The sequence below is a fragment of the Silene latifolia genome, chromosome 1 (assembly GCF_048544455.1).
Source record: "Silene latifolia isolate original U9 population chromosome 1, ASM4854445v1, whole genome shotgun sequence".
NCBI classification, from domain to species: domain Eukaryota; kingdom Viridiplantae; phylum Streptophyta; class Magnoliopsida; order Caryophyllales; family Caryophyllaceae; genus Silene; species Silene latifolia.
The window spans coordinates 25,322,368-25,348,462 of record NC_133526.1 but is presented as its reverse complement, the minus strand read 5'-3'; the positions used below and the strand labels follow the sequence as shown (position 1 = coordinate 25,348,462).

At 39.7% G+C, this 26,095-nt stretch overlaps 1 protein-coding gene across 1 annotated transcript; it reads right to left on the bottom strand.

Moving 5' to 3' along the window:
* Nucleotides 1–293: 293 nt before the first annotated feature.
* LOC141601682 (uncharacterized) lies at nucleotides 294–7,338 on the bottom strand. Its single transcript, XM_074421978.1, has 6 exons — nucleotides 6,951–7,338; nucleotides 5,838–5,980; nucleotides 3,763–3,906; nucleotides 3,097–3,282; nucleotides 1,802–1,926; nucleotides 294–837 (listed from the first exon to the last, which is right to left on the bottom strand). Exons 1-6 carry the CDS (start codon nucleotides 7,156–7,158, stop codon nucleotides 609–611), a joined length of 1,035 nt encoding a protein of 344 aa, XP_074278079.1. The 5' UTR covers nucleotides 7,159–7,338; the 3' UTR covers nucleotides 294–608.
* Nucleotides 7,339–26,095: the final 18,757 nt, after the last annotated feature.

Here is a 26,095-nt window from a genome sequence, read left to right as displayed (position 1 = left end):
TTGATCAAAGATATTTAAGGGAACGTAAACAATCAAATGGAACGGCCTAGAATAGAAAACATAACCAATTCAATGGAACGGAGGATCGAGTTCGAAAATGATGAGTTCTGACTTCTGAGTCGTTTACTCATTCAGCCACCAATTTACAATCCTTCTCATAATCAAATATGCTCATTGCCAATGAAGCCGGATTCGACCAAGATTCCTTGGCCCGTCGAATTACAAAATATAAAAACATGCTTATTAGCTCAATAAATTTAAAATCACTCTTTTTTGGCAGCGGGGAGAAAAAATTTCACAACTGGAAACTGTTATATTGATTGAAAATTCTGAACTAAAGATTTATTTTGTATCGCAAATCAATACACCGGTCTGGTTTACAAGCAATATCTTCTATGAACAATGTCAACATACTATAGCAGATGTTTAAATTACTAACACAAGCATTTTAGCAGTAACAGTAACAGTAAGGAACACCTCTGAACTACACAACAAAAATCTAATCCCAGAAAAATAATCTTGTCAAAAGTAAACATAGGGACAGGATATGATGACTGATGAGGATATATGACCAGATTGGGAAAACCCGTCACTTATGAGATACCGTCTTAACTTTTAGCGTACTTGGATATCAGCTTGTCAACGTGAATGACAATGTCATCAATTCGTGGTCGGACAGTTGGCTGGGGTTGAAGCATCCAGGTCACGAACTGGTGGAGTGCATCAGGGTATGGGGTCTTGGGTCCTGCTGGCCATTTTACCTGAGCGTTTACCACCGCCAATTGCAGGCTTCCTCCAGCTTCTCCTAGTGCATACTCAAAAGGAGAGACGCCATACCTACAGGCAGCATTAAAGGTGAAAAAAATGTTCACTTGAACGTAGATCGGTCAAAATAGGACCTGGCTCATAAAACCCATTCCAACCTGTACTTAGATGAATTAAGTAATTTTGACCCGTGACCTAGATCACTCCAACTCAAAACAACCCACAAATTCATGGTTAGGGACTTGTGGTCGGGGTATGGCTGAACATGACCTGACCTTTTTATCCAAAAAATGGATAGCATAGTGCATGATGTGTATTTAAGGTTACTCTTTCCATGTCAATTATTTAGCCCCTTTTGGGCCTTCAATTTTACAGGAGAAAAAGAAGTTAAATGAGGCTACAACAACAACAACAACAACAACAACAACAGAGCCTTAATCCCAAAATGATTTGGGGTCGGCTGACATGAATCATCATTTAGAACCGTGCATGGGTGAACGCACACCTCAAAATGCGAACAAGATAGAAAAGGAAAAATGAAAAACAAAAGAAAGAGTGAAACATAATACATAAGGTAAACTTATAGGTTTTAAAAATCGAAGTCCGGATGTCTTTTATAAAAACTTAAAATTTAAATTGAGAATAAAGATTTGAAAACCGAAGTAAAATTTAAGGGTCCGGAATACCTTAAAAGTGAACGTAAAAATATATAAGAAAGTTGTTGGTAAAAAAGGTGTAACAAAGGAGAGAAGAACAAATAATTTTTTTTTAAAATTAAATAAAAACCCTAAATATGTCAAATAAGCTTATTAATTTACCCAGGGGACGGGTTGAAGGCGAAAGCACAGAATTTTGCATGTCAACTAATATATGCCAAGGCTAGACTAACATTCAAATTTATACGTCATTTCATACGGCACTAAATGGTGCACCAATAGATGAAATCTGAAACTTATGAATTAAGTAATTAACATGGAAAATTAGATTGAACGAGATGTTTGGGCTGTTATTCAATGCATTACGGATAGACACGTACATTATTGCATACAATGTGCATCCTAGTGACCAAATATCAGTTCGTTCATCAATGTCACAATTGCTTGGACAATCCCACAACTCAGGAGCACGATACGGAGCAGAGCAGTGTTCAGACGCCCATTCCTGCAAAATGAAATTGTAGGCTGTTAGCATACTAGGGTATAGTCTAATTTTTCAAGCCCAATCCTGATGTAGGTTTATGATATTTTTGATTAGGAGTTTCTCACTCTATTCAAGTTTTCCAATATCCCCTTCACATATTTGGAAAATACAGTAAATCAAGGGAATGGAGGGAGTATGATTTAAATGCTGAGCTCCTAAGCATACTGATGTAAGTAACGGCAATCAAAGGCAGCCTCAATGGAGTGTCAGAAAGTTCTGTTGGAAAACATTTCCCAACTGTCTCTCTTACAGTAGAGTGGTCTCATATGAAGCGGACGGAAATCAAGCTGTCCATCAGCTAGCTATTAGAAACTGGGGAATGGGAGGATAGGATTTGGTTGGAAGAGGGTACAAATGAGACTGAACAATTTGTATCAGTGCGTACAAATCCGCTTTCTTTCAAAAAAAATAAAAAAAATAAATAAGCCTCTTACAGTAGCGAAACTGATTTCCCATCAACGGCATCACCAAAGATGTACTAAGACCCCAGTAAAAGGCATGAAAGATTACACTTGCTGGAGGATTACAGTTACAGCTATACTTGGTACCTAAAAGAATTAGCAAGAATCTAAGCTACAAATTACTGTCCAAACAAAAAGATTGATCACTTTTCATTTAGGGTTTATTTTCATGAAATTATCAAAAATTCCTCTTAATATATCTCCAGTTATACTACAGTTGCACGCCAATTAACCCTTTCCAATTTGTTTCTTATAAGAGAAGGTATGAACTATGAAGAATACAAAAACAAAATGTCCTATTTCCTCCTAATCATTGGAATTTCAACATTTTTCAAAATCATCCTTATATATTTTTGACAAATGTGGCAAACAATGAATAGGAGGGAGTAGCATTTAAGGTGAAGTGGTGAACAATCAATGGGGATTGTGATGGTCCTTTTTTGGGATGGTAGGGCATAATTAATTATTACGCACTCGATGAGAACAGCAAGTAAAAACCTTTCTATCAGAAGTCAAATCAGTTTCAGAATTTTATTAAGGGAGTAAATATGCAAGGATAGCATCTCTGAAGAAAACCTGCCACGCAATCTACACAATGTATCTAAGTTTTACGAATTAGCAAATGAATAAATATAATTATGAAAATGGATAGAAGAAATACAGGAAGCACCTGAAGCTGCAGAGCTTCCGTGCGTGACCGAATTTGTCTTCGTGCAGGACGAGCACTTCCAAAATCCATAAGAATGGCAACAGGCACCTGTCCTTTTCTGTGAGTGATCAAAACATTCCCTGGTTTGACATCGTTATGTGCATGTGGTGGATCAAAATTGTGCATATGCTTTAATCCTGCACAAAGCTGAGCCACAATACATTTCAGCTAAAACTTCTTCATAGAAGAATAAAGGATGAAATTTGCCAGATCTTTTGACAAGCATTAATGATAAGAAAATGCCAATTTGAATTTGAGTCGCAGAAAATTCCCAAGTAGAGATGTCAATAAAAACTATGACATGCTTTAAGCCTTTAACCCACTACAACGTTGACCGACAATGTATCACAACTCACAAGGCACTATGACAGCCTGATGTATGCTTTTCTCATATTAATAGTAGTACAAGAAAAACACACACCGAAAATATAAAGTTTTTGATAAGCTGAATTTTAACAGTAGGCCTCTCGTGGTACCCCCAATACAACTGTTGATTGATTAAGATAGACTCGTTCTAACTAAGCATCCTCAAAAAACAAGGAGCCATGAGGACGGAATTAGAGACATGATTTATGAAAGCAGCAAAAGGACTATATGAAGTAATTAATAGATATCACCCAAGGTTACCTGTCGAAATGTTTGTAGAACTTCCAAAGTCGAGAAAAACTCCTTTTTAGCTTTCATAGCTGTCGCATTGTCCTGTAGAGTTCCATCCAAATGAACTGGAAAAAGTAGATATGCCTCATGTTTCCAAGATTGTTCCGGAGTAGCCTAGTCGAAGGAATGAAATAAGTTGTATCAACAGCCAAAACTTCGATGGGGTACGATATCGAGCATTTAACAGAAACAAAATTACAATAGAAGATCACCACATTATTCTGAAACTGTAGTTCGAAAAATGAGATTCTATAGACCACAGCAGTAATTCTATCATCCAAGAACACTGAAACCAGGGGTACATGCAATTCTTACCTTAACGGAACAACAAGATCATGAAAGTTGAAACTTATTCATCAAAAATAGAACATTAATCATAAAAGTTTCACGTTGGTGATCCGGTCAATTAGATAAGAAGTCAGGTAGTTCAAGCAAAAGAGCATCTAATATATGGCAAAGGCATTTACAAACAAACTCATAGACTCATACATTGACTTCCCATAAACCAATATCAATCATGCACGCAATCATTTTAACAAAGGATTGAGTGTACTGTGTACGTATCTTTAACAATTTAAACCAAATCACAAGTGAATGTTCCTAACAATGAAACCTAAAAGTCTAAAACCTTGATTTAGGAAAGGGGTCATAAGTACCCAAGAGTCCAAAACTGCCAGAGGAATCAACCTGATTAATGGAGATGTCAAAACTCATGTTCCATTTTCCAAGACTGGGTGCATTTAGATTTATGATCCATTAAAACCAAATCACACGCGACAGTTAACTGACAATGAAATAGTTGACAGAAGCATCAACCCGACCATTACAGCAGTCACAGCTAAGGCTCCATTTCCACTCCATAACATGGCAAGGATTTGTGGAATACAAGATCATGCCACATGGAGGGAGACAATATACCTATGTGATAGTGATATTAGACTTAATTCTAAAAAAGATATTAGAAGTAAAAGGGGTTTAGACTATAAAGAGTTATTTGGTTTGAAACACTCCATCACAATGTAATGTATCCAAGCAGGTAAATATATAACACGAATTTCGATATCATATAGTGCCTGCAGGGTTGAGTTAATCCCCATTATAATGTAAACTTGTAAAGGGGAGAGGAGATAAGGACGATATGAAGGAGGAGATCAGGAGAGCGGCCACGAGTAAGAGACTGTACTTGTGTCTTGTACACCCAATGATGTGGTGGCGTTCGTGGGAAGGAGTCTAGGAGCTAAATGATTCATCACATCACACCACACCATGTAATTAATTGCCTCCTTTATCCGAACTTGCTCTCTTCTCATATCTCTACTTATATCTACTAAATTGATCTTGCTGCATTATAATGGTAAACTCAACCAAATAAAAATTTTGATGTTCAGTTTAGCTACATCAAATTTCAACCAGAAAAATGAAGATTATATCCTTGTACCGTCATACGTCCTGTATTTTCACAAGCAAAGGTAAAAACTAAGACCATCTTTCTACAGTCTTTGTTCCTGATATTGACACTAATCAGCAATGGTTCCTTTAACTGAAACCATCATGAGTTCATCAACTGACCAAGGCACTACAAGCTACCAATTTCCATATTGTGAATCCAACAAGCCCTCCACCTTCCAATATTAACCATTTCCCTAGAATGTAGGACTATCAAATCAGTTGCACTGAAGACTTAAACTAGTGAGCTAAATATCAAATTTTAATGTTTCATCATCCAGCTAACCACAACAATGCATTATAAGAAAAATGACTTCCCCGGATCATGTGATCATAATGACCTATTGTCTCAACCACACAATAACATATCTCTGGAGGATGCAACTGACACTGACAGAAGGTCCGGCATACGTGGTGACAACATTTTTGTTCTCAACATCTAAACAAGTGACATCATGACAGCATATATTACATAAGGCAAACTGAAAAGACCATGGGTATCTAAAAAAGTCAAAACACCATTTCAAGATAAATTGATAAACACGGCTTGGGGGAGAGGGGAAAAACGTCACTGAAAGGTACATCAAAGTTGTGTTTACCTTGATTTTGATAATAGCATGATCAAGCAGGGGAAGTAGATTAGGATGAGTGAACAAGGAGGAAACACGAATCTCCTCCCTCACCAATTCCAGTTGCTCATTGTTTTGAATCAACACTTTCTTCATAGCATAAGTCCCATCGTCTATAAATTCAAAACCCCATTTTTACAATCAGATCAAACTTTAAGAAAAACAAACAAAGCACACGATAATATAAGAGCCACCACCGCCAACTATCTACGTATTAGCTCCGCCATTGGAAATTCTGACAATGTACGCACTACGCAGCCTTACCTCTACATCTAATCAAACTTCCCCTGATCAAATTCCTCATACCAACAATTTTAAAAACAAACATGAGCCCACAAAATCTCATGTCTTGTCCAGTCTTGGACTTCATAGAATAATGAATAATCAAACATCTATGAAACTTTACCCCCTAAAAGTCAACCAATCTAAAAACCACCCACAACAACCGATACTCCCTCCGTTCTAATCACTTCGTGAACTTTTTATTCTGTATGTGGGGCATTTTAATCAAAGTTTTAAACTTGGGACGGAGGGAGTAATTAACAGCATATCAAAACCCACAAAATCCCATAATTCAACCAATCCTAAACTCAAATGATCGCCAACACTCAAACAAATAAGTCCTAAAACCAATGCAGTTTTAGTTTCACCCTCTTCTCATAAACCCCAAAAAACAAAATATTACCAATCTCCTTGCAATGATCCAATCTCAAAAACAATTATTACCCACAAAATTTCATAATTCAACCAATCATAAACCTAAAGAATCCTCAACAATTAAACAAAGAAATGCTTAAACCAATGCATTACTCAAAAACCCCAAAACACAAAATACTAAACAATCTCAACACAATGATCCAATCTCAAAAACAACTACCTACAAAATCATATGATCAAACAAACTAAAATCCCAACAAATCCAATCAAACCAACAAAGCCATAGTCTCAAAATGATTTGGGGTCGGCTAACACGAATCATCATTGGAATCCGCTTTGGCACAACATAAGTCCAACAATTCATATAAATCCAATCAAACCATGCAAATAAAAACTGTAAGATCATAGAAAAAACAAACAAGAAACCTGATAGAAAGGAAGAATCTTTGAGCTTATTAGAAAGGCCGGAAGAAGAAGAAGCATTAGTAAGAAGCTCTTTGACCAAAAAAACAAAGGCAAAACCACCTTCACCAAGTTGTCTTACAATCCTAAACCTGTTTTCATTGATCCAAACATCACCACCACCATTAACAGCATCATATAATGCATTCAACCCAGAAAATGTGCATCCCATAATGTATAATGTTGATTAGATCACACAAATCTTGATTTATTGGTTGTTTTTGTGTGTGATATGGTTTAGTATGAAGAAAGAATAGATCTTTGGATGGTTTTATTCATTTGGACGAAGATGGGTTATTAAATTGGGATGCGACTTTCATTATGTACTGCAAGTTTTGTAAGGTCAATTGTTAATTGTTAATTGTTAATATCATCTGTTTACGTATAAAGTGAGTTAGTAACTCTTTGGTCTTGTGTGAGCACTCTTTTTGGTGTGTGAAAAAATGTACAATCTTTGCTAGTTGAGATCTAACCGACAACTTTTGAACATTGTTACATGAGACTAGTGTAGGCATTGGGCCATGCCGGTCTGAGTCAAGGCCCACCGCGCCTCCTCCACAACATGGCCCGGCCTCGGCACCGTTTGTGGGTTGGTCGTGCCGTGACGTGCCGACCCGCTCACCCATGTCCCCCACCGCGGCCCGCCTTTAGTATGCCCAAATTCGTGCTCGGACTGGTCGTGCTTGGCACGTGTGCCAATAACTTTAATAATTTTTTTTCTAAATACTTTTTGTTTTATATAAATAGTGTATATTTTTGAGTTAAATATATATTTTATTAAAAATTAATGTATTTGATGTCTTAATTAGTTGATTAGTTGTATTTTTTATGTACTCGATTTAATTAAATAATTAAGAAACGATGAAAAAAGAATTTTAATTAAATAATTAAGAAACAATATTAAAAAAAAATACATCAATCTTATTAAAAAGGATGAAACGATGCAACTACAAGTTTATCTAATTAAAAAAGATGAAACGATTAAGAAACGATATTAACCTAATGTAACAAACAAATAAGAAAAAAAAAATACAAAATACAAATTTATCTAATATAATACTTGTATAGATCTCACGCAATGCATGCACGGTATAAATAAAGTTTTTTTTAGGTGTATTATTTATATATACATTTTAAATCAGTACATCATTAATATTTAATATTTCACTCTATTGTAGTTTGATACTCCCTCCATTCAACTCCACACTACACATTTCTATTTTGTACACTATTCACAACTGAGTATTCAATTTCAATTTTCTCTCAATGCATAAATGGAAATTGATAGGGCTAAAGTCGTATCATCTATATCAAAAAGGGTCGAATCCACAGGGAGGCAAGGTAAATTGTTCTAGTTTGTTAATATTTAAGTCCGTCTTAACGTAGCCGTTTTCTTGAAGGCTTTGTTTGTTTGATTTCTAACAACTAATGGCAATATAAAATAAAGGTGAATTCAAATATATTAAAAGAGTCTAGGGATTAAGTTCACTAGGTAGTTATCTGGGGATATGATTTAACTAATTGACATAGCAATTTATATTGTTGAAGGTCATATGATCGGTCGATTCTAATATGTCCTCTAGGTCTAAACTTAACATGCGGTCGCTATCACTAAGTCAGTCTATTTAATTGTCGTAGCCTATATTAGTCTTAATCCGGTTGGTAATAATCATAATTCGCAATGCTAATTAACTAATCCTGACCAACAGTAATTAATCAATTAGGTTCAAGACAACAATTGAACAACAACCAAAAGCAATTTAACTATCAATTCATTATATAATCCCCTTCTAACAACCTAGATCTCCTTTAACCCTAGATAAAGGAATTAGCTACGCATACTAGAAGAATTAACACCAATAATAATAACGAAAGACATAATTGAGAGCATGTAAAGATGAATAACAAGCAATTGAATGAACTAGAACTTTGAATTAATAATAACTGAAGAAAGATTAGCAATACCGTAATTAAAGAATGCTTAGATCCGAAATAATAGCAATAAAACTAAATTAACGGTTTCTAGGAGTTTTTAGAGTAAATAAGACGTAAATAAAAATAGGGCACTAATTAGGTATTTATAGAAAACATAAACCGACTTTAGGAAATTCCGCGGAAGTCGTCATATCGGGGTATACTCGATCGAGCCTAGTTGGACTCGATCGAGTTCGTGCCTACTTGATCGAGTACTTCTCGTTTCAGCTTCTTTCTTTGTGTAGTCTTCTTCACTTCTCTTCTTTTATTCTTCTAGAGTTACGTGTCATGCTTCGTGTATTCCTTCCTGCAATCTCCGCGGTGCTATATTTCATTCTTTGCTCCACAAATGCATCATTCCTGCATTAAACACCAAAAAGCGAAAGTAACGACATTCTAGTATAAATGGCATATAAATAGTGTAATTTAGCACGAAAACCATATCAAAAGTAGCTAAGGGGAGGCATATAAATGTATATAAATATGACTCATCAAAAATAAATTCATGTGGGATCTTGTTTAATTCGTCTTTAGGAATACATTAAAAATATCTTAACTTTTATAATTTTTATAAATGCGTAGCTAAATGTATTTACCGCGTAAAACATGCATTGACAAACGTGAAAACGCAAATGTCTAGTGTGGAGTTGAATTGAGGGAGTATGAAACAAAAAAATTGAAAAGGAAAACTAATCAAAGAGAATTGAGTAAAGTTATGAAATGTGTATTTTTATGAAAATATTTTTTTAACCATAAAACTAAGAATCATTTTATAAATTTTCTCCAACTATTTGATATTTTTTTTCCTTCACAAAACTAATAGTAAAACTGTGTCAAGTTATTCTCTAAAGTTATAATTATTACATTAATGAAAATTTACCGACTTATATTTTATAGTTTAATACTAATTTTGTTTTATTTTATTTTAATGAAAAAAATAATAATTTTGAATTTAAGCAAAAGATTTAGTTAATTATAAGATAATGTTTTAATGAAAAGATAACAATTTAATGAAAGAAAGTTTGTTTGTGTAGCAGGAGCTAATAACCAGGTCCCTGATCATTTGAGGGGAGGCCAGGGACAAACTAGCCATAGCCTCACCTTGCCAGGGCATGGCCTAGGATCACCAAGCATAAGCCAGGCCACAACAGTCCCAGCAAACCAGATTCAGGCCAACAACAATGATCAGGCAACATCAACTGTCAGTCCAAGTTCATCAGTCCACAAGTGCACGATTCAGGCTAACCACCAGCTGCCACCTTGGCCGGCTGAGTCTTTATTCAACTAATATTAAATCAACCCTAGCGAGCCAGGCTTAATTCCAAAGGCATTTCATAGAAAATCAAACTGAAAAGCAAGTTGCAGGAAGGGTAATTCAGATAAAGTAGAATTGTAATTTAGGGCCAAACAAGGTAAAAACTCTCAACAAGGAACTCTTGGCCTGTTTCAGCATTTATCAGATAGCACCTTGAGCCACAGATAGTGCCTAGACCAAGGCCATTTGACCTTCAACAATCAGACAAAGAAATGCAGCAGCCAAGGAGCAGTCTGTCACTATCATACCTGCAGCTCTTTTGTTTTTGTTCAGTTTGCTTTAATTCCTCTTGTATCCATTGTAAAATATTTCCACTACTTTTGTTTGCTTCCTAAGACTAATCTTGGCCCTTAGATAGAGATATCTAGGGTTTTATTTGTACTGAAACTTCACAGGAAAGGCCTATATAAGGACCCTTCCTCAGTCTGTTTTACTCAGACTTTGATTAATGAAAAACCTTGAGATTTCTCTCAAAAATTGCAAATCTTATTAACTTTGATGAGTCTTGGTTGTAAGTCAGACTTAATATCTTCTTGTGCTTGCTTAGAAGCTAAGGTGATTAAGGATCCGTGGTGTTACTTAGAACAGGTTTGTGCTTGCTTGAGTTGTTTTAAGTGCATTGTCTATCTGTCTTGTGTTTGCTCTGTGCTTGCTTGAGTAAATTCATTTCAGGCTCCCCAAATTGTTAATTTTAACCTCCGTGCTTGCTTGAGGTGAATTTGATAATTATATCCTGATTTCTAGTCACGAAAGAGTCATTCTTTTTTGCTAAGAAAACTGTCTGAGAATAATTCTATTTCAGTCTGGTTTTCAATTTATTTAAAATACCTAGATTGTTTGTAAAATTCTGAAATTTGGCTCAGTGTTAGTTTGGTATCTTAAATAAATTATCACTAATTTTCATGATTTTTCAAGGCCATTTACTATTTTTATAAAAATCCTAAAATTTATTGCATTCCCTGAAATTGTCCTTGTCTATTGTCAGGGTTTGTTCAATTTGTGTCTGTCCATATGGCTTACACTGCAAATTCTGGTATCAGAGCCAGGTTATAACACAATCCCATCTTGTGTTAGTCCTGAGTGAGAGAAAAGTGAGTTCATTTTCCCAGGTACATTAAAACTACAAAAAACAACAATGAGTGAAGAGAGATTAGCAGGAATGGAGGAAAAGATGGATCAGTTAACCAACCTGGTTAATGTGACCCTGGAAGCTGTGAATGCTGTCTGGCAAACATTCCCACTCCAGAAATAGGAAGACCACCACCCTACAGAGGGAGAGGCAGGGGTAGAGGATTCTTTGGAGCAGGAAGAGGCCAACCACAGCATGAGAATGAAGAAGAGCTCAACTCAGAATCAGAAGAATCTATGATGTAAGAAGGTAACTACTAGGCTAGAGATAAAGATGTTAAAGTAGAGATCCCTGATTTCCATGGTAGTTTAATTTAAATCCTGATGATTTGTTAGAATGGCTTAGATCTGTTGGGAGAGTCTTTGAGTTTAAGGGTTATGATGACAGAAAAGCTTTTAAGTTTTCATTTTAAAACTCAAAGGATATGCATCTCTTTGGTATGAAAGTATGAAACACCAAAGGATTAGAGATGGTAAGGAACCAGTTAGGTCTTGAGCTAAGTTGAAAAGGAAATTAAAAGAAAATTTATAGCCAAAGACTATACCCAGGATATCTTTATTAAACTGACTCAGCTGAGGCAAGACCAACTATCTGTTGAAGCCTACCTTAGGAGCTTTGAACAGCTAACCCTGCAATGTGAGGTTACTGAGAAACCTGAGCAAAATATTGCTAGGTTTCTTGAGGGTTTAGATCTTAAGATTGCTAGCAGGGTAAGGATGCAGCAGGTTTGGTCATTTGATGAAGCAGTCAACCTAGCTTTGAGAGTTGAGAAACTAGGAAAGGTGAAACCTGTCACACCTAAATTCCCCCACCAAGCCAACATTCAAACCTTATACTAGTGTCAGGATCACTGAGACACCTAAACCAACTACCCAACCCACAGGAGACAAGGGAAAGTCACTCATGTACCCTAAGGCTAACCCACCTCTGTCCAGGGATAAGATCAAATGTTTTCAGTGCCAAGGCTTTGGCCATTTCAAGAAGGATTGTCCTTCTAATAGGGCTCTCACAGCTATGGAGATTGAAGAGTGGGAAAGGGAAGGTCTAGTTGAGTATGAAGAGTATGAGACATTGGTCTTAGAAGAAGTGGAAACCGAGGAGGGAACTGATCAACGACAAGTTGTAGCCGACCCTGACACAGGGCACAATCTGGTCCTATGGAGGGTTATGCACTCTCAACCAGCTCCTATAGAAGCTGACCAAAGATCCATGATATTCAGAAGCAGATGCACTGTCCAAGGGAGGGTGTGTAATCTGGTCATTGATGGAGGTAGCTGTACCAATGTAGCTTCCACCATTATGGTCAGCAAGCTGAGTTTACCCACCGAGGAGCACCCAAGTTCATACAAGTTATCCTTTGCCACTATTCGCATCCCTCATCTTATATATCCTTTTCATCCTCACGTTCCTTACAATTACATCACCCCTTGCCCATATACACTTACCTTACATTCCCAAACTCACAATAATATCACTCACCACATCTCACAAAACATGCTCCATGCCTCAATAAGATCATTAACCTCCCTTTCTTTTTCCACTATCCATCACAATCACATATAACTCATGTCCTCCCCATACCCATCATAAGGTGCTACTCTTATATCATAAGATTAGGTAACTTACGCATCAAGACCAACACATATGTAAAACAATGCATAAAGAAGCAAAAGAACACCCTTCATTTAAATAAGATATGCGACGAGGTAAAAAGATAAGCAAATGACCCAAAACAGGGGTCACTAGATCGAGTACAGCCTACTCGATCGACTAGGTGAAATCAGAAGCACGTATAATAAATTACCAGGGCTACTCGATCGAGTAAGGGTTACTCGATCGAGTAACAAGAGATGCACTCGATCGAGTAAGTGTGGACAGCGGGCCGCCCACGGGGGCGCTTGGGTAGGAAAAGAGAAACAAGCGTTTGCATTTTTGTATGGAGTCGCCACCAATTTTTATGGGAAATTGGAACCGTTCGAATACCTCATGTCATGTCAAGACATAAAGTAAAGACATGAACACTAAGCAATCGTTACCCTTAGCATTCTATGTCTAGAATGACTCTCGTGGATGCCAATGAACACGGGTGCTCACGGAGATCTGGAGTAAGGGGTGAGGGTACGTATTAGGAAGCTCTTTTGATCGAACACCTAATCCCGCCCGCCTCGATAGCGGCCTCTACTAATGATTAGGGAATTTATTCGTACTTGATATATCGTCGATTATATGCATGCAATGCAACATCCAAGTTTTAATCCTAGCATGTGAAGATTAGACTAAGTCGGTAGACAATTAATTTAACATACAATTAGGTCGAAGTAGGATTTAATGCTCATTTACATGTGAAAACATACAAGCAATAAAAGAAATACAATAATTATAAATTACAATAATGAGAATTACAATAATTACATTGGACTAGGCGATTTATGTCGAAAATACCTTTAAAACGGATGATTTGAGAAAAAGAATAAAAGAAATAAGAATTAAAAGAATCAAATAAATTATCGAACAGGAATTAGCGTGATATTAAGGCAGAAACAGAGTTCAGAGACAGAACTCAGCCAGGAACAGGCGCAGCAGAGTTGCGTCCTTTGGAATAGGCGCAACAGACGCTGCGTCTGTTACTTGGCTCAGTTCTGGCTGTGAAGCCGTAATTGCAAGCCGTTAATGTTAATTGGTGAATTTAATGATGGATTAAAATATTTACTCGGATGAAAGTGATTATCAGGTTATTTAACATATGAATGGGTCATAAAAGCAATGAAAATATGGATGAGACGGAATTAAGATGAATTAATTACAGAAGTGAACAATATTAATGAGTGACATGGTGAATGAAATATGATGAACATGACGAATTAACAACAAATTAATGACGAACATGTGAACAAACAGATGAAGACTATATCAAAGACGAATTCCAGAAACTCAATATTGATAAATTGAATCCCTACAACCCGGAATGAATTTAATGACGAAAACCCGCAAATATTGGATTATTTGGGATTTAAGTCGGATTTAACAATGATGAATGAATTACATACGATATACATGAGAAATTATTATGCTATCATGTGAACGAATTAAAGAACAAACAATCGAAATCAAATAAAACAAGACGAATTACAGAGGACGGGGAATAAGAAAGGAAGCAGGAACTGCGGCAGCCTCACGAAGAGGCGCAGCAGGAACTGCGCTCCTTCGAAGAGGCGCAGCAGTTGCTGCGTCCTTTCTCGACGTCTGTCTACTGGAAATCCGTAAAAAAGGTCTAAACAAAGGGTTTTAGAAATCGATTTTGATGATATTTTCGACATAAACCTTACATTAATTGGTACAATAAATAAAATACAATAAATAAAAGAGAGATTATACACCCTCAGACTTACATGTTTGACGAAACGAGAAGGACTAAGATATCGATTAGTGATGCTCGACGCGAATGTAATGAAAGTGCCCTCGTAAGAGGAAAACGATTAGTTTAATTAAGTTGATTGATGTGTAGTTGGTCAAATTGGTCGGTCATGCAAACGGAGAGGCTGGTACTCAGAAAGATCCGAGCTTACGTGGTCGAAAGTTCAAGCACGTAGACGCCAAAAAGTAAGAACGAAGTCTAGAATGCAAAGGGAGAAGAGAAGGGCGGACACTCGCGTGAGAAATATGAGGAGCGAAGGCTCCTATTTATACTAATCACGTGAAGGAATTAGGGTTTCGGAGACTCTTTGGAAGTGAATCTCGGAAAGATATGAAAAAGATACGAGAAACATGCGAGAAAAGGGCACGGGAAGAGGCGCAACACCATTGCGTCTCTTGGAAGAGGCGCAAAGACTGCTTGCGTCTGTTCCCAAGTGGTTTCCTCCTGCAGAAGAAAGATTTCCGTGTTTAAGTTATGGTAGGACGGAAATAATCCGATTTTCCTTAATATCTTATGTGAATATTACGGGAAATTGCTTACTAAAAGATAAAATTTATGAAATATGGAATAGAAATATCCGGAACATTCCAGAACATTCTGACTCGGGATTTAACGGTTATCAGAAAATGGAGACGGTTTTAGGCCCGGACTCCAAATGTACTCTAATTACTGTCAAAACGACCGTATCGGGACGTAGATGACAACTAAGAGGTAGACATCAATATTTGAGCAATCACTTGACGATAATCTTACGAACTGTCACAAATCGTTCCGCGTATCAAACATGCGGCCCAATCATCACCGGGTGGTTTGCGGGAGGTGCAGAAATGAGGTATCTACAGAGCCCCCACTTTGACTGAGGCTTGGACAAGGCGAAAGTCAAAGTATAGCCATCAGGTCAATCGAAGATTACAACCTGACGACTATGGCGACGCGAGGCGGTTCAAGGGGTCTGAACCAAGGACCTGTCGTCGGGAACATTTTAGAGTCTGTCGACTATCGGGGAGGGTCGTTTAAAATCCATTAGACTACGTGAGGAGGCTCGCCAGCCATAAGAAGAAACCATACCTGAGATACCCCTGGGTGAAACGGGACTGAAGACGCTTCGGCAAAACTCTTTGGTCTGAAGACAACTTGGTATCTGAAGGCATTAGGGGTCACAGGGATTCTGAAGAAACTTCTTAATACTTCTGAAGGCTAACATCTGAAGGCTAATCCTCTCTAAAGGGAAGGCTGAAAGATAATTCTCTCTAAAGGGATAAAATGATGTCTTGGAAAGGCAGCAGGACATGACCGGGAACTGCTGAGAAAAAATTGCTTTGGATAGTCTTCGGAAAATAATTGCGAGTAGCAGGACACAGGCGGGAACTGCTGGGGGGAAATCTGCTTAGATAGATGTCAATCCTCGCGTCTTGAGAGAGACAGTATGTCCGCTTACCCTCGCTAGAGACACGATTTGGAATTTTTCTTGTCATGAGAGGGAAAGTATATCCGCTTACTCTCGCTGGAGACATAATGAAGGTGTGTCGAAGTTTGTGAAGGAACAAATGCTCGTTGCGACAAGCAAAAGGTCTTGAAAGGAATAAATGACGTGCGACAGTTTGCTGCTGGCTCGGAAATGCGGGCCGGAACGAAAGAAAATCGCCAAACGGACCAAAAGAAAAAATAGCATCGGGGAAGAGGCGCACCAAAGATGGCCCCACAAATAACGAACTCATAACGAATTTTTGAAAATCCGTATGGAGGGAACAAAAGGAAAAGGCGCAGCAAGAGCTGCGTCTCTTGGAAGAGGCGCAGCGCCTGCTGCGTCTATTCCTCAATTTGGTTTTCCTGCGTAAAAACGCGAAAATCAGAAGGTTTTGTATTCATTTGCTCGAATCGATTGACATGAGCCAATGTATTGTTTACAGGGTGGCCGTGAGTCGGAGCAAGAGTTGGCCCAGTCCCGGGAGGAGACGGCTCGCTTGTTGAGGGAGCTGGAGGTTCGGGACGCCGAGATCGCCGTTCTTGTGGCGAGAGTTGCAGAGTTGGAGGGCGCCCAGCAGTAGTTTTTGTTTGTTGGCTTTTGTCGTATTTTGCACATTTGTACATTGATTTTGAACACACATTTTTTTTGGACTTTGTTTGGGGCTCGAGCCCCCAGTTTGTTGTACATTTTCTTCATTTGGTATATACGATGGCCTGAGCGCCTTTGCTGCTGGATTGTGTTGCTTGTACCTGTAGGTTAGTTTCGAACAGGTTTGGTAGATGACGGTTTACGCCGTCATGCTTAGGGGTGAGCAAGTTTAGGTCCGGACCGGAAAAATGGACCGGACCGGACCATTTGGTCTGGACCAAACCCGGACCGAATTTTTTAGGTCCGGTCCTCGGTCCTCATTTTTTGAGTTTTCGGTCTTCGGTCCGGTCCGGACCAAACCCGGATATTTTAGGTCCGGACCAAATGGACCGAATTTTATGTTTCTAAAGACTATCAATAGAATATTATAAACTAAATTACCATTTTATCCTCACAAGACATTATAAATTAATATTGAGTCTTTTTTTCTCAAAAACAATCGTCTAATTATTCATCGACATTTAATTTAGTGAAACTTAAATGTAATTATCATACACGAAATAGTGAAAGAATTAGTTCTAGGTCCATTTCGGTCTAAGACCGGACCGGACCGAATATTTCGGGTTTGGTCCGGTCCAAGACCGAAAGTTTTAGGTCCGGTCTTCGGTCCACAAAAATTTTATTTTCGGTCTTCGGTCTGGTCCGGTTTGGTCCGGTCCGGTCCGGTCTTGGACCGATGCTCAGCCCTAGACTCATGCTGCCGAAAATTACATAGAAAACATACAAAACATAAATTTGTATATACATATGGCCTTGATTAGCGCAAAACGAGAGACTCGAAGAAATGCAAAAATGCAAAAAATTTGCCGGAAATGACCGGACGGTAGGGAGGGTTACCCCCTAAAAAAAAAGAAAAAAAGGAAATTTATAAGTTAGAAATGTAGAAATGAAATTAAGAAATTAATATATACATGTTGAGCTTCGTTAAAATGAAAATTATTTCATAAAAACGAAAATGAAATTTATATAAAATGAAAATGAAATGTATTTCCTAAAAAAATGAGGATGTGCACATGTGGTAAAATGGCGAAATGCCGATGTCGTCTCGAAATGCGTGCCCGCGGAATTAGGAAACTTGAAACATGGTAATATTCCCGCATTTACCAAAATAATAATCCGTAGGAATAGGAAATTATTCGTCATGGAATTAGGAAAGATCCAACGCGGAAAATCACAGAAGTGAAGCTGAGGAAGAGGCGCAGCATGAGCTGCGTCTCTTTGAAGAGAGCGCGCAGTCTGGCTGCGCCCTGTTCCTAAGTCTGTCTGTTCGACGGATTTTTGGAAACAGCAATTAGTATAAATAGAAACGTCGATAGTGCTTCTATTAGCACAAATCTTCCGTCTCTTCTTCGTCTATTTACATAAAATTCTCAAAATAAAATTTCATCATGAATACTTTGGAGATCCGCTTGAAGGAATGCACCAATGAATTTTCAAATATGGAGAAGCATGATATGGGTTTTTATAATTTTGGGTCGTTGTTGAGTTTGAAACTCATTAAGGTTGTGAAACCGTTCTTGGATGTTTGCCTTGACTACTGGGACCCGAACTATCATGTTTTTGCGTTCCCTAGGGGTGATATTTGCCCCTTTCCGGAAGAAGTTGCTGCTATTGGTGGATGGGACCCTGAACATTTGCCTGCTATTCCTTCCACTTCGCAAGGGTATAAGAGTAACTTGCTTGGATTGACTAGACTTGAGGTAGACCGTCTAGTTACCTCGAAAGGCGTGAGAATGTTGGACTTCATAGATCGATTCATCAACAGGGCCGACCCCACCGTTTCTCATGTTGCTAGGCGGAGGGCATTTGGCTTTTGCGTGTTGCATGTATATGTCTTCCAAGGGCATGTTGATGAAGACCTGAGAGGTGATCCCCGTCTTCTGGGCCTTGTTGAACAGATGGAGCTGCGCAGGAGCCCAGCTTGCTTATGCTTAGGGGAGATTATTTTAGGCTTGGATAACAGGAAATCCAACCGTGATCTGTCGTTCTTGGGGAGTCCCGTCATCTTGCAGGTAAAAGACATCATTTTTTTTTCTTTCGTTTTTTGCTTTTTTTTTTTTTTCGTTTTCGTTTTTGCTTTTTTTTTTTTTTTTTCGTTTTCGTTTTTTTTTTTGTTTTTTTTTTGATGTCCAATACCCGCTTCTGGTAGGTTTGGCTTATGGAACGGCTCCGATTGATCGAGCCCCCAGTTCATGCTCTTTCCTATCATGCTCGTTCGATTGCGATGAGGACGCGGTTGTACATGGTGGACTTCACCCGGGTCTGTGATTATTGGAAGAACAAGCTGAAGAGCGATGATGGCCCGTTGATCAGGTGGGTCGTGCCATGGTGGCACCTTAAGTCCGTCACTGGAGTGTCTTCTTTAGATCCCACTAGGTCCGTGCGCATTCCCGGATTGGAGTTTATGGTGTGCATCTTCCCGGAAAGGCTAATGAGGCAAGTTGGGCTGAAATAGACGATCCCGAGGCTTGATACCGTCCCGCAGACTGCTATGGCGCTTACTACAGAGAGCCGAAGAGAGTGGGCTATCAAATGGGCCCAAAGGAATATGTGGTTCTTGAATTTCTCCGCCAATGCTTTGTGGGTGTCGGATTCTTATCTGAGGTGGAGAAAGGCTACAACTCCGGAAGAGCGCGAGAAGTTGAGGAAACGTGAGCCCATTGACTACAAGGTGCGCGAGGGAGAGAAAGAGAAAGAGAAGCATCTGACAGAGGGAGAAGAAGAAGCTAGGTTTCAAGTCATTCATCCTTCGAAGAAACCAAAGACTGCTCCTGTCGCGGAAATGGTGATTGGCAAGAATGGAAAAGCTAGGCCTCGAGAAAGACCGTTGGTGATTAGGTCTAAAGTGGCGCAAGAGCGTCCGGCTCGAGGTCGTGACAAGAAATATGATAGGAATGACAAGGGCAAGGGGAAGATGGAGGAATAGCCCGAGTCTTTATTTATTATTTGATTATTATTATTATTATTATTGTTGTAGTAAAAGGTGGGGTTTTTAGAATCCTAGCCTATTCTATTTTTATTATGTAGCGTACTATTATTATTAGAAAATGAATGAATGAAATAAATAAAACAAAAGGTTAACTGGTTATGAAACCGTTGTGATTTTCTTTTTATTATTCTTGTCGAATTTCAAATGCAATGCAAATGTCCTTCTATTTACATTTTAGATATGATGGGTTGAATCCCGTGAAGGATTGCCTACGTATTCACTTAAAAAAGCGAAATCAAACCCTTGCGCGTAGTTCGAGTAAATGTAAAAGAATAATTGTTCTAAGCAAGAGCTTGTAATGAACTTAGAAAATAAGCATAAGCTTTTTGCTTGTTCTCAAGGTGCGAATTTAGTTTATTTGATGATATGAGGATGACAAATTTGTCAAAATGCAAGAGCATAGTGACATTAGCTTATTTCAGCTTGGCCATGGGCCGTTTATTTAGTGCCACAAGAGTGACACGTGGGGTTACGCGAGGCGCATTTTTGGTCCTATTCTAGGCATAGTATCGTTTCAGTTGGTCAAGGTTTGTTGGGTTTGAAAACTCATTCCCATCTAGGCCTGTGATCCTAACCGCACCCCCTGGGAGTATGGATTTGACTAGAAATGGTCCGGCCCAATTAGGTTTGAATTTTCCCCGTGGGTCGACAGGTAAAAGAGCTCTAACCGATTTGAGGACTAAGTCTCCTTCTTTGATGTTCCTTGGCCTAACCCTTTTGTTGAAAGCCCGTTTGATACGTGCTTGATATGTTTGGACATTATGCAAGGCGCGCAGCCTACGTTCATCCAGGAGGATGAGTTCTTCATATCTATCCCTTTTCCAATCGGCTTCCGGGATTTGACTTTCGAGTAAAATACGCAAGGATGGTATTTCTAGCTCGACTGGTTGTACAGCTTCCATGCCGTAGGTCAAATAGAAAGGAGTAGCCCCAGTGGGTGTCCTAACAGATGTACGATACCCCCATAAAGCAAAGGGTATCTTGCTTGGCCAATCTCTATAGTTGTCGATCATTTTCTTGAGAATTGTGACAACATTTTTGTTCGCCGCCTCTACCGCGCCGTTAGTCTGTGGTCTATAGGGCGAGGAGTGGTGGTGCTTAATCTTGTACTTGGCTAGCAATTGCTCAGTCTCAGCTTGGAAATGTGATCCGTTATCGCTAATGATCTCATGTGGGCAACCATATCGACAAATGATGTTGTTTTGTATGAACTTTGCCACATTTTTAGCTGTAAGTCCAGTGTAGGAAGCCGCTTCTACCCATTTGGTAAAATAGTCGATTGCTACTAGAATGAAACAGTGACCTCCTGTTCCGGCTGGGGTTATCTTCCCGATTATGTCAATTCCCCACGCAGAAAATGGCCAAGGGGATGTCATCGTATAGAGCAATGAAGGAGGGACATGTTGCACATTCCCGAAGATTTGGCAATTGTGGCAATGTCTTACGTATTTGATGCAATCGGATTCCATTGTGGTCCAATAATACCCTAAACGTGTGATTTTCTTTGCCATCATAGGCCCACTCATGTGAGGACCGCATTCTCCGTCGTGGACTTCTTCCATCACCTTTCGTGCCTGTGAATGATCGAGGCAACGTAGGACTACACCAAGAGGTGTTCTTTTGTATAATTCTCCTTGCATGAGGACGTATTGGGAAGCTAGTAGGCGTATAGCACGTTGTCCCCTCTTGTCCATATCTGGTGGATATGTACCATTGAGCTTAAAATTTAGGATTGCTTGGAACCAGGGTTCCTGCGCGATTTCCTCTTCATCGGTGATTTGGTGGACGTAAGCCGGCTCCGACCGTCGTTCGATGCACAAAGGCATTTCTAACATGTGATCTGGCATATTAATCAAAGATGCAAGTTTTGCAAGAGCGTCTGCAAATTGATTTTCTTCCCGAGGTAGGTGTAGGTAGGTTACGTGATCAAAGAATTGAGCGACTTGGTCTATTCTAGCCTGATAAGGTGCGAGGCTTTCGCTTCGGATTTTCCAAGATCCTGTAACTTGGTTGATGATCAGTGATGAATCCCCATGTACTCGGAGGTTTTTAATGCCTAAGCTTACTGCCGCTTATAGTCCAATGAGACAAGCTTCGTATTCTGCGGCATTGTTTGTCACCTCGAAGTCGAGTTTGACAGCAATTGGTGTATGCTCGCCTTCAGGAGAAATGAGCAACACCCCTATTCCAAATCCTCTTAAGTTTGATGCTCCATCAAAGTACAGGTCCCAGGAGTCTACGTCAGTTTGGAGTATATCCTCGTCGGGAAATGACCAAGTATCTATTGTTTGTGCGTCATTGATAGGATTTTCTGCGAAGAATTCGGCGACGGCGCGACCTTTTATAACTTTCAGTGGCACGTATTTGAGGTCGAATTCTGAGAGCATCAAGGTCCATCTTGCTAGACGTCCGTTGAGGACGGGTTTTCAAGAGGTATTTGATGGATCCATTTTAGAATATATTTTGACGGAGTAGCTAAGCATGTAATGGCGTAGCTTCTTCGTTGCCCACACAAGAGCGAGGCATGTCTTTTCGAGTTGCGAGTATTTGCACTCGTATTCCAAGAACTTCTTACTAAGATAGTAGATAACTCTTTCTTCACTTCCTACGATTTGAGCCGCATGGCACCCATGGTCGTTTTTGCCATTCTTGTGAGATATAAACCAAGAGGTTGATCTCGTTGTGGTGGCATGAGCACTGGTGGTTTAGCCAATATCTCCTTGATTCGATCGAATGCCTTTTGACAATCGTCATCCCACATGGTGTGGTCCGTTTTCTTGAGTTTCTTGAAGATAGGCTCGCAGATCATCGTAAGTTTCGATATGAATCGACTTATGTATTGCACCTTTCCTAGGAATCCTCTGATTTCTTTTTCTGTTTGAGGTTGTGGCATTTCGATCAGAGCTTTGATTTTGGAAGGATCTATTTCTATACCTCTTTGACTAACGACGTATCCCAGGAGTTTGCCAGATGTTACCCCGAATGTGCATTTCTGAGGATTGAGTCTCATGTTGTACTTTCGTAGCCTTGCGAAGAACTTGCGAAGGTTCGCAATATGCCCTTCTCTTTCCTTGGATTTGACAATCATGTCGTCTACATATACCTCAACTTCTTTGTGCATCATGTCATGTAAGAGTGTAGTTGCGGTGCGTTGATATGTAGCTCCAACGTTGATTAATCCGAACGGCATTACCGTATAGCAATAAGTTCCCCATTGGGTGACGAATGCGGTTTTATGCATATCTTCCATGGCCATCTTGATTTGGTTATAACCTGCATACCCATCCATGAAGGATAGTAATGCGTAATCTGCAGTATTGTCCACCAATATGTCGATGTGAGGTAGAGGGAAGTCATCTTTTGGACTTGCTTTGTTTAAGTCCCTAAAGTCAACACAAACGCGGATTCTCCCATCCTTTTTGGGTACGGGTACTATGTTAGCTACCCAGTCAGAATACTCGGAAACTTTGATGAACCCGGCTTTGAATTGCTTGTCAACTTCTTCCTTAATCTTTAGAGCCCATTCCGTTCTCATTCGTCGAAGCTTCTGTTTCACAGGTTTGAAACCTGGCTTAATCGGAATCCTATGTTCGGCGATATCCCTGTCGATCCCTGACATGTCTTTGTAGGACCAAGCGAAAACGTCTTTGAATTCATTTAGGAGGTCTATGAAATCGGCCCTTTCGGTAGAGCTCAAGGTAGTCCCTATCCTAAGTTCTTGGGGTTCTAGTTCGGTTCCTACATTGATGGGTTCAGTGTCTTCTATTACTGGTCCCCCTTCCCCTTCCTGTAATATTTCTTTGGCTACGTAAGGAGGTATTTCGGTCAAGTCTGGGTCTTGGTCATCCTCAGTATCATCGTAAACAGAATTGCACTCAAAAGAACACAGAGAGTAAGCAGAACCTAGTTTATTCATATTAAAATTTGAGTAACGTTGGAACAAAGAAGCCAACTGATCCATGGTCAGTGGCGGCAAAGAGACAGTGGTTGGGGCATTTCCCGAACTACTGTGACTACTCGAGGCCAAGCTAGGAGAAACGAAGGGATTGGGGATGACGACAGGAGTAGACTCTCTAATGACTTCTCTAGACTCCGACTCTGACTCCGACTCCGACTCGAACTCATCGTCTTCTGGTTCTCCTTTGAACATCTCTCCTTCTCCGGTGGTGAGCTTGAAGAGTCTTCCTTGATTGTTGGTCCATTTGATAGATTTTCTCCATCCTTTCTGCTTTGTTTTGTGTTGGTTTCGTGATCAACGCGGTGGGGTTGAAGCGATCGTCTTGAAGTATCATGGTAATGATCTCATCTGTGCCCTAATGAATCGATCTTCTCCAAACAATAGGCTAACAGCTTGTTCGTCTAAGCAAGGTGCTTGACGGGTTTTGACGGTAGGAACCGTTTCTGGAGGGATTAAGTAGCAATCGTGAAAGATCTCGATTCCGGCTAACTTCCTCTCGAGATAATGCCAAGGTTCGGGAAATCCGTGAAAGAGTTCTAGACTTCCTTCTTGAACAAAGTACCCATTTAAAGTAGGGAGATAAGGCCTCATTTGGACTCCTACGTGCTTGCGGTTTTGGACTTGGGCGAGCATCTCGAGAACCTCCTCTTTCGTGGGTTTGTACCCTAGCCCAAGTGGTATCCTCTTTGAGTTGCCTTCCTTGTATGGTGCGAAGGTATTTTTCCGAATGGGGTTCAAAGGCATTCCAGGGAAGTATCCCTGGGATTTGAGTATGTGGTTGACCACCAAGTTGGAGTAGGGATTATAGTATAAGGGTGCCAACTCACTTTCTATGACGCTTACACTTTAGAAGCCCCCAAGTTCGTATATGGGATATGCAAGGACTTGGTTGTTTGATTGTTTTTCGATTATTGCCTTGATGGGTGACGAAGTGATCGTCACTACTTTGCCGTTTAGTGGGATCTTGATCTTCTGATGAAGGGTGGATGTTACCGCTTTGGAAGCGTGAATCCAAGGTCTCCCCAGAAGTATGTTGAATGAAGCTTCAATGTCCATTATTTGGAAGTTAACCTTTCGTTCGATTGGCCCTGTGGCTATGGTTAGGTTAGCAAGTCCTACTACTTTTCGTCGTGTACCGTCATATGCACGCACACCTTGATTGGTAGGGGTCCAATCCGACTCTTTTATGCCTAGCTTGTACGCCGTTTTGAGAGGTATGACGTTGACTGCGGAGCCATCATCCACCAAGGTCATTGGCACATTCTTCTTTAGACAAATGACAGTGATGTATAGAGCAAGGTTGTGACTCGTGCCAAAAGGTGGCAAATCTTCGTCTGAGAAAGTAATAGGATTACTTAACTTCGGTGATTCTTGGAAGACCAAGTTAACTACATCTTCAGGAGTGGAGTTATGTGCTACGTTTAGCTTGGCCAAAGCTTGCAGTAAAGCTTGGCGATGTGGGAATGAGCTTGCTACTAATTGCCAGACTGAAAGATCAGCCTTTGTTTTCTATAATTGCTTGAGCAAATGATCGGTGGGGTCATCTTCGTTGTCATTTGGTGTGACAACGTTGGTGGGACCATTTTGAGTAGTGCTTTGATATGGACGACCCGAACGAGTTAGGTGATCCACATCTTGATCTTCACCATTTTGGACTATTTCTTTGACTAGGGAGTTTTCAATGAGATACTCGTCCTCGTCATCGTCGGCCCAAACTCCATTGATTGCAGCTAGTTCCCTCATTATCATGATATCATCTTCTAGTCGTATGATTTGGTCGACTAGTTTATCAACTACGGTGACTACTTCTTGCATAGTGGCATTTCGAGAGAAGATTAATGGTACATGTTCTTCGGGTGTTGCGTTGGGATTGCGTAAAGTTGTCACCATGTTTTCTAGTTCCCAAACTTGTCTATCCACACTCCTTGCCCATGTGATGAAGTCGGAAATGGTAAGGGAGATGGTAGAGTAGAACCCTTCATTCTCGATTGCATGGATTTCGTTTTCGATGGGAGAAATGAGGTGTGAGCAATCTAAGGTAGATTCATCACTTGTGATCACTAGAACTCCAAGAGGATTCTGAGTGTTGTTGGGCTTACCTCCCGGTGGTATTGGCAATCGACCATCTTCGATCATGTCTTGAAGCACGTTTTTCAACTTGTAGCATTTTTCTGTGTCATGCCCCTTGCCCCTATGGTATTCACAGTACGAAT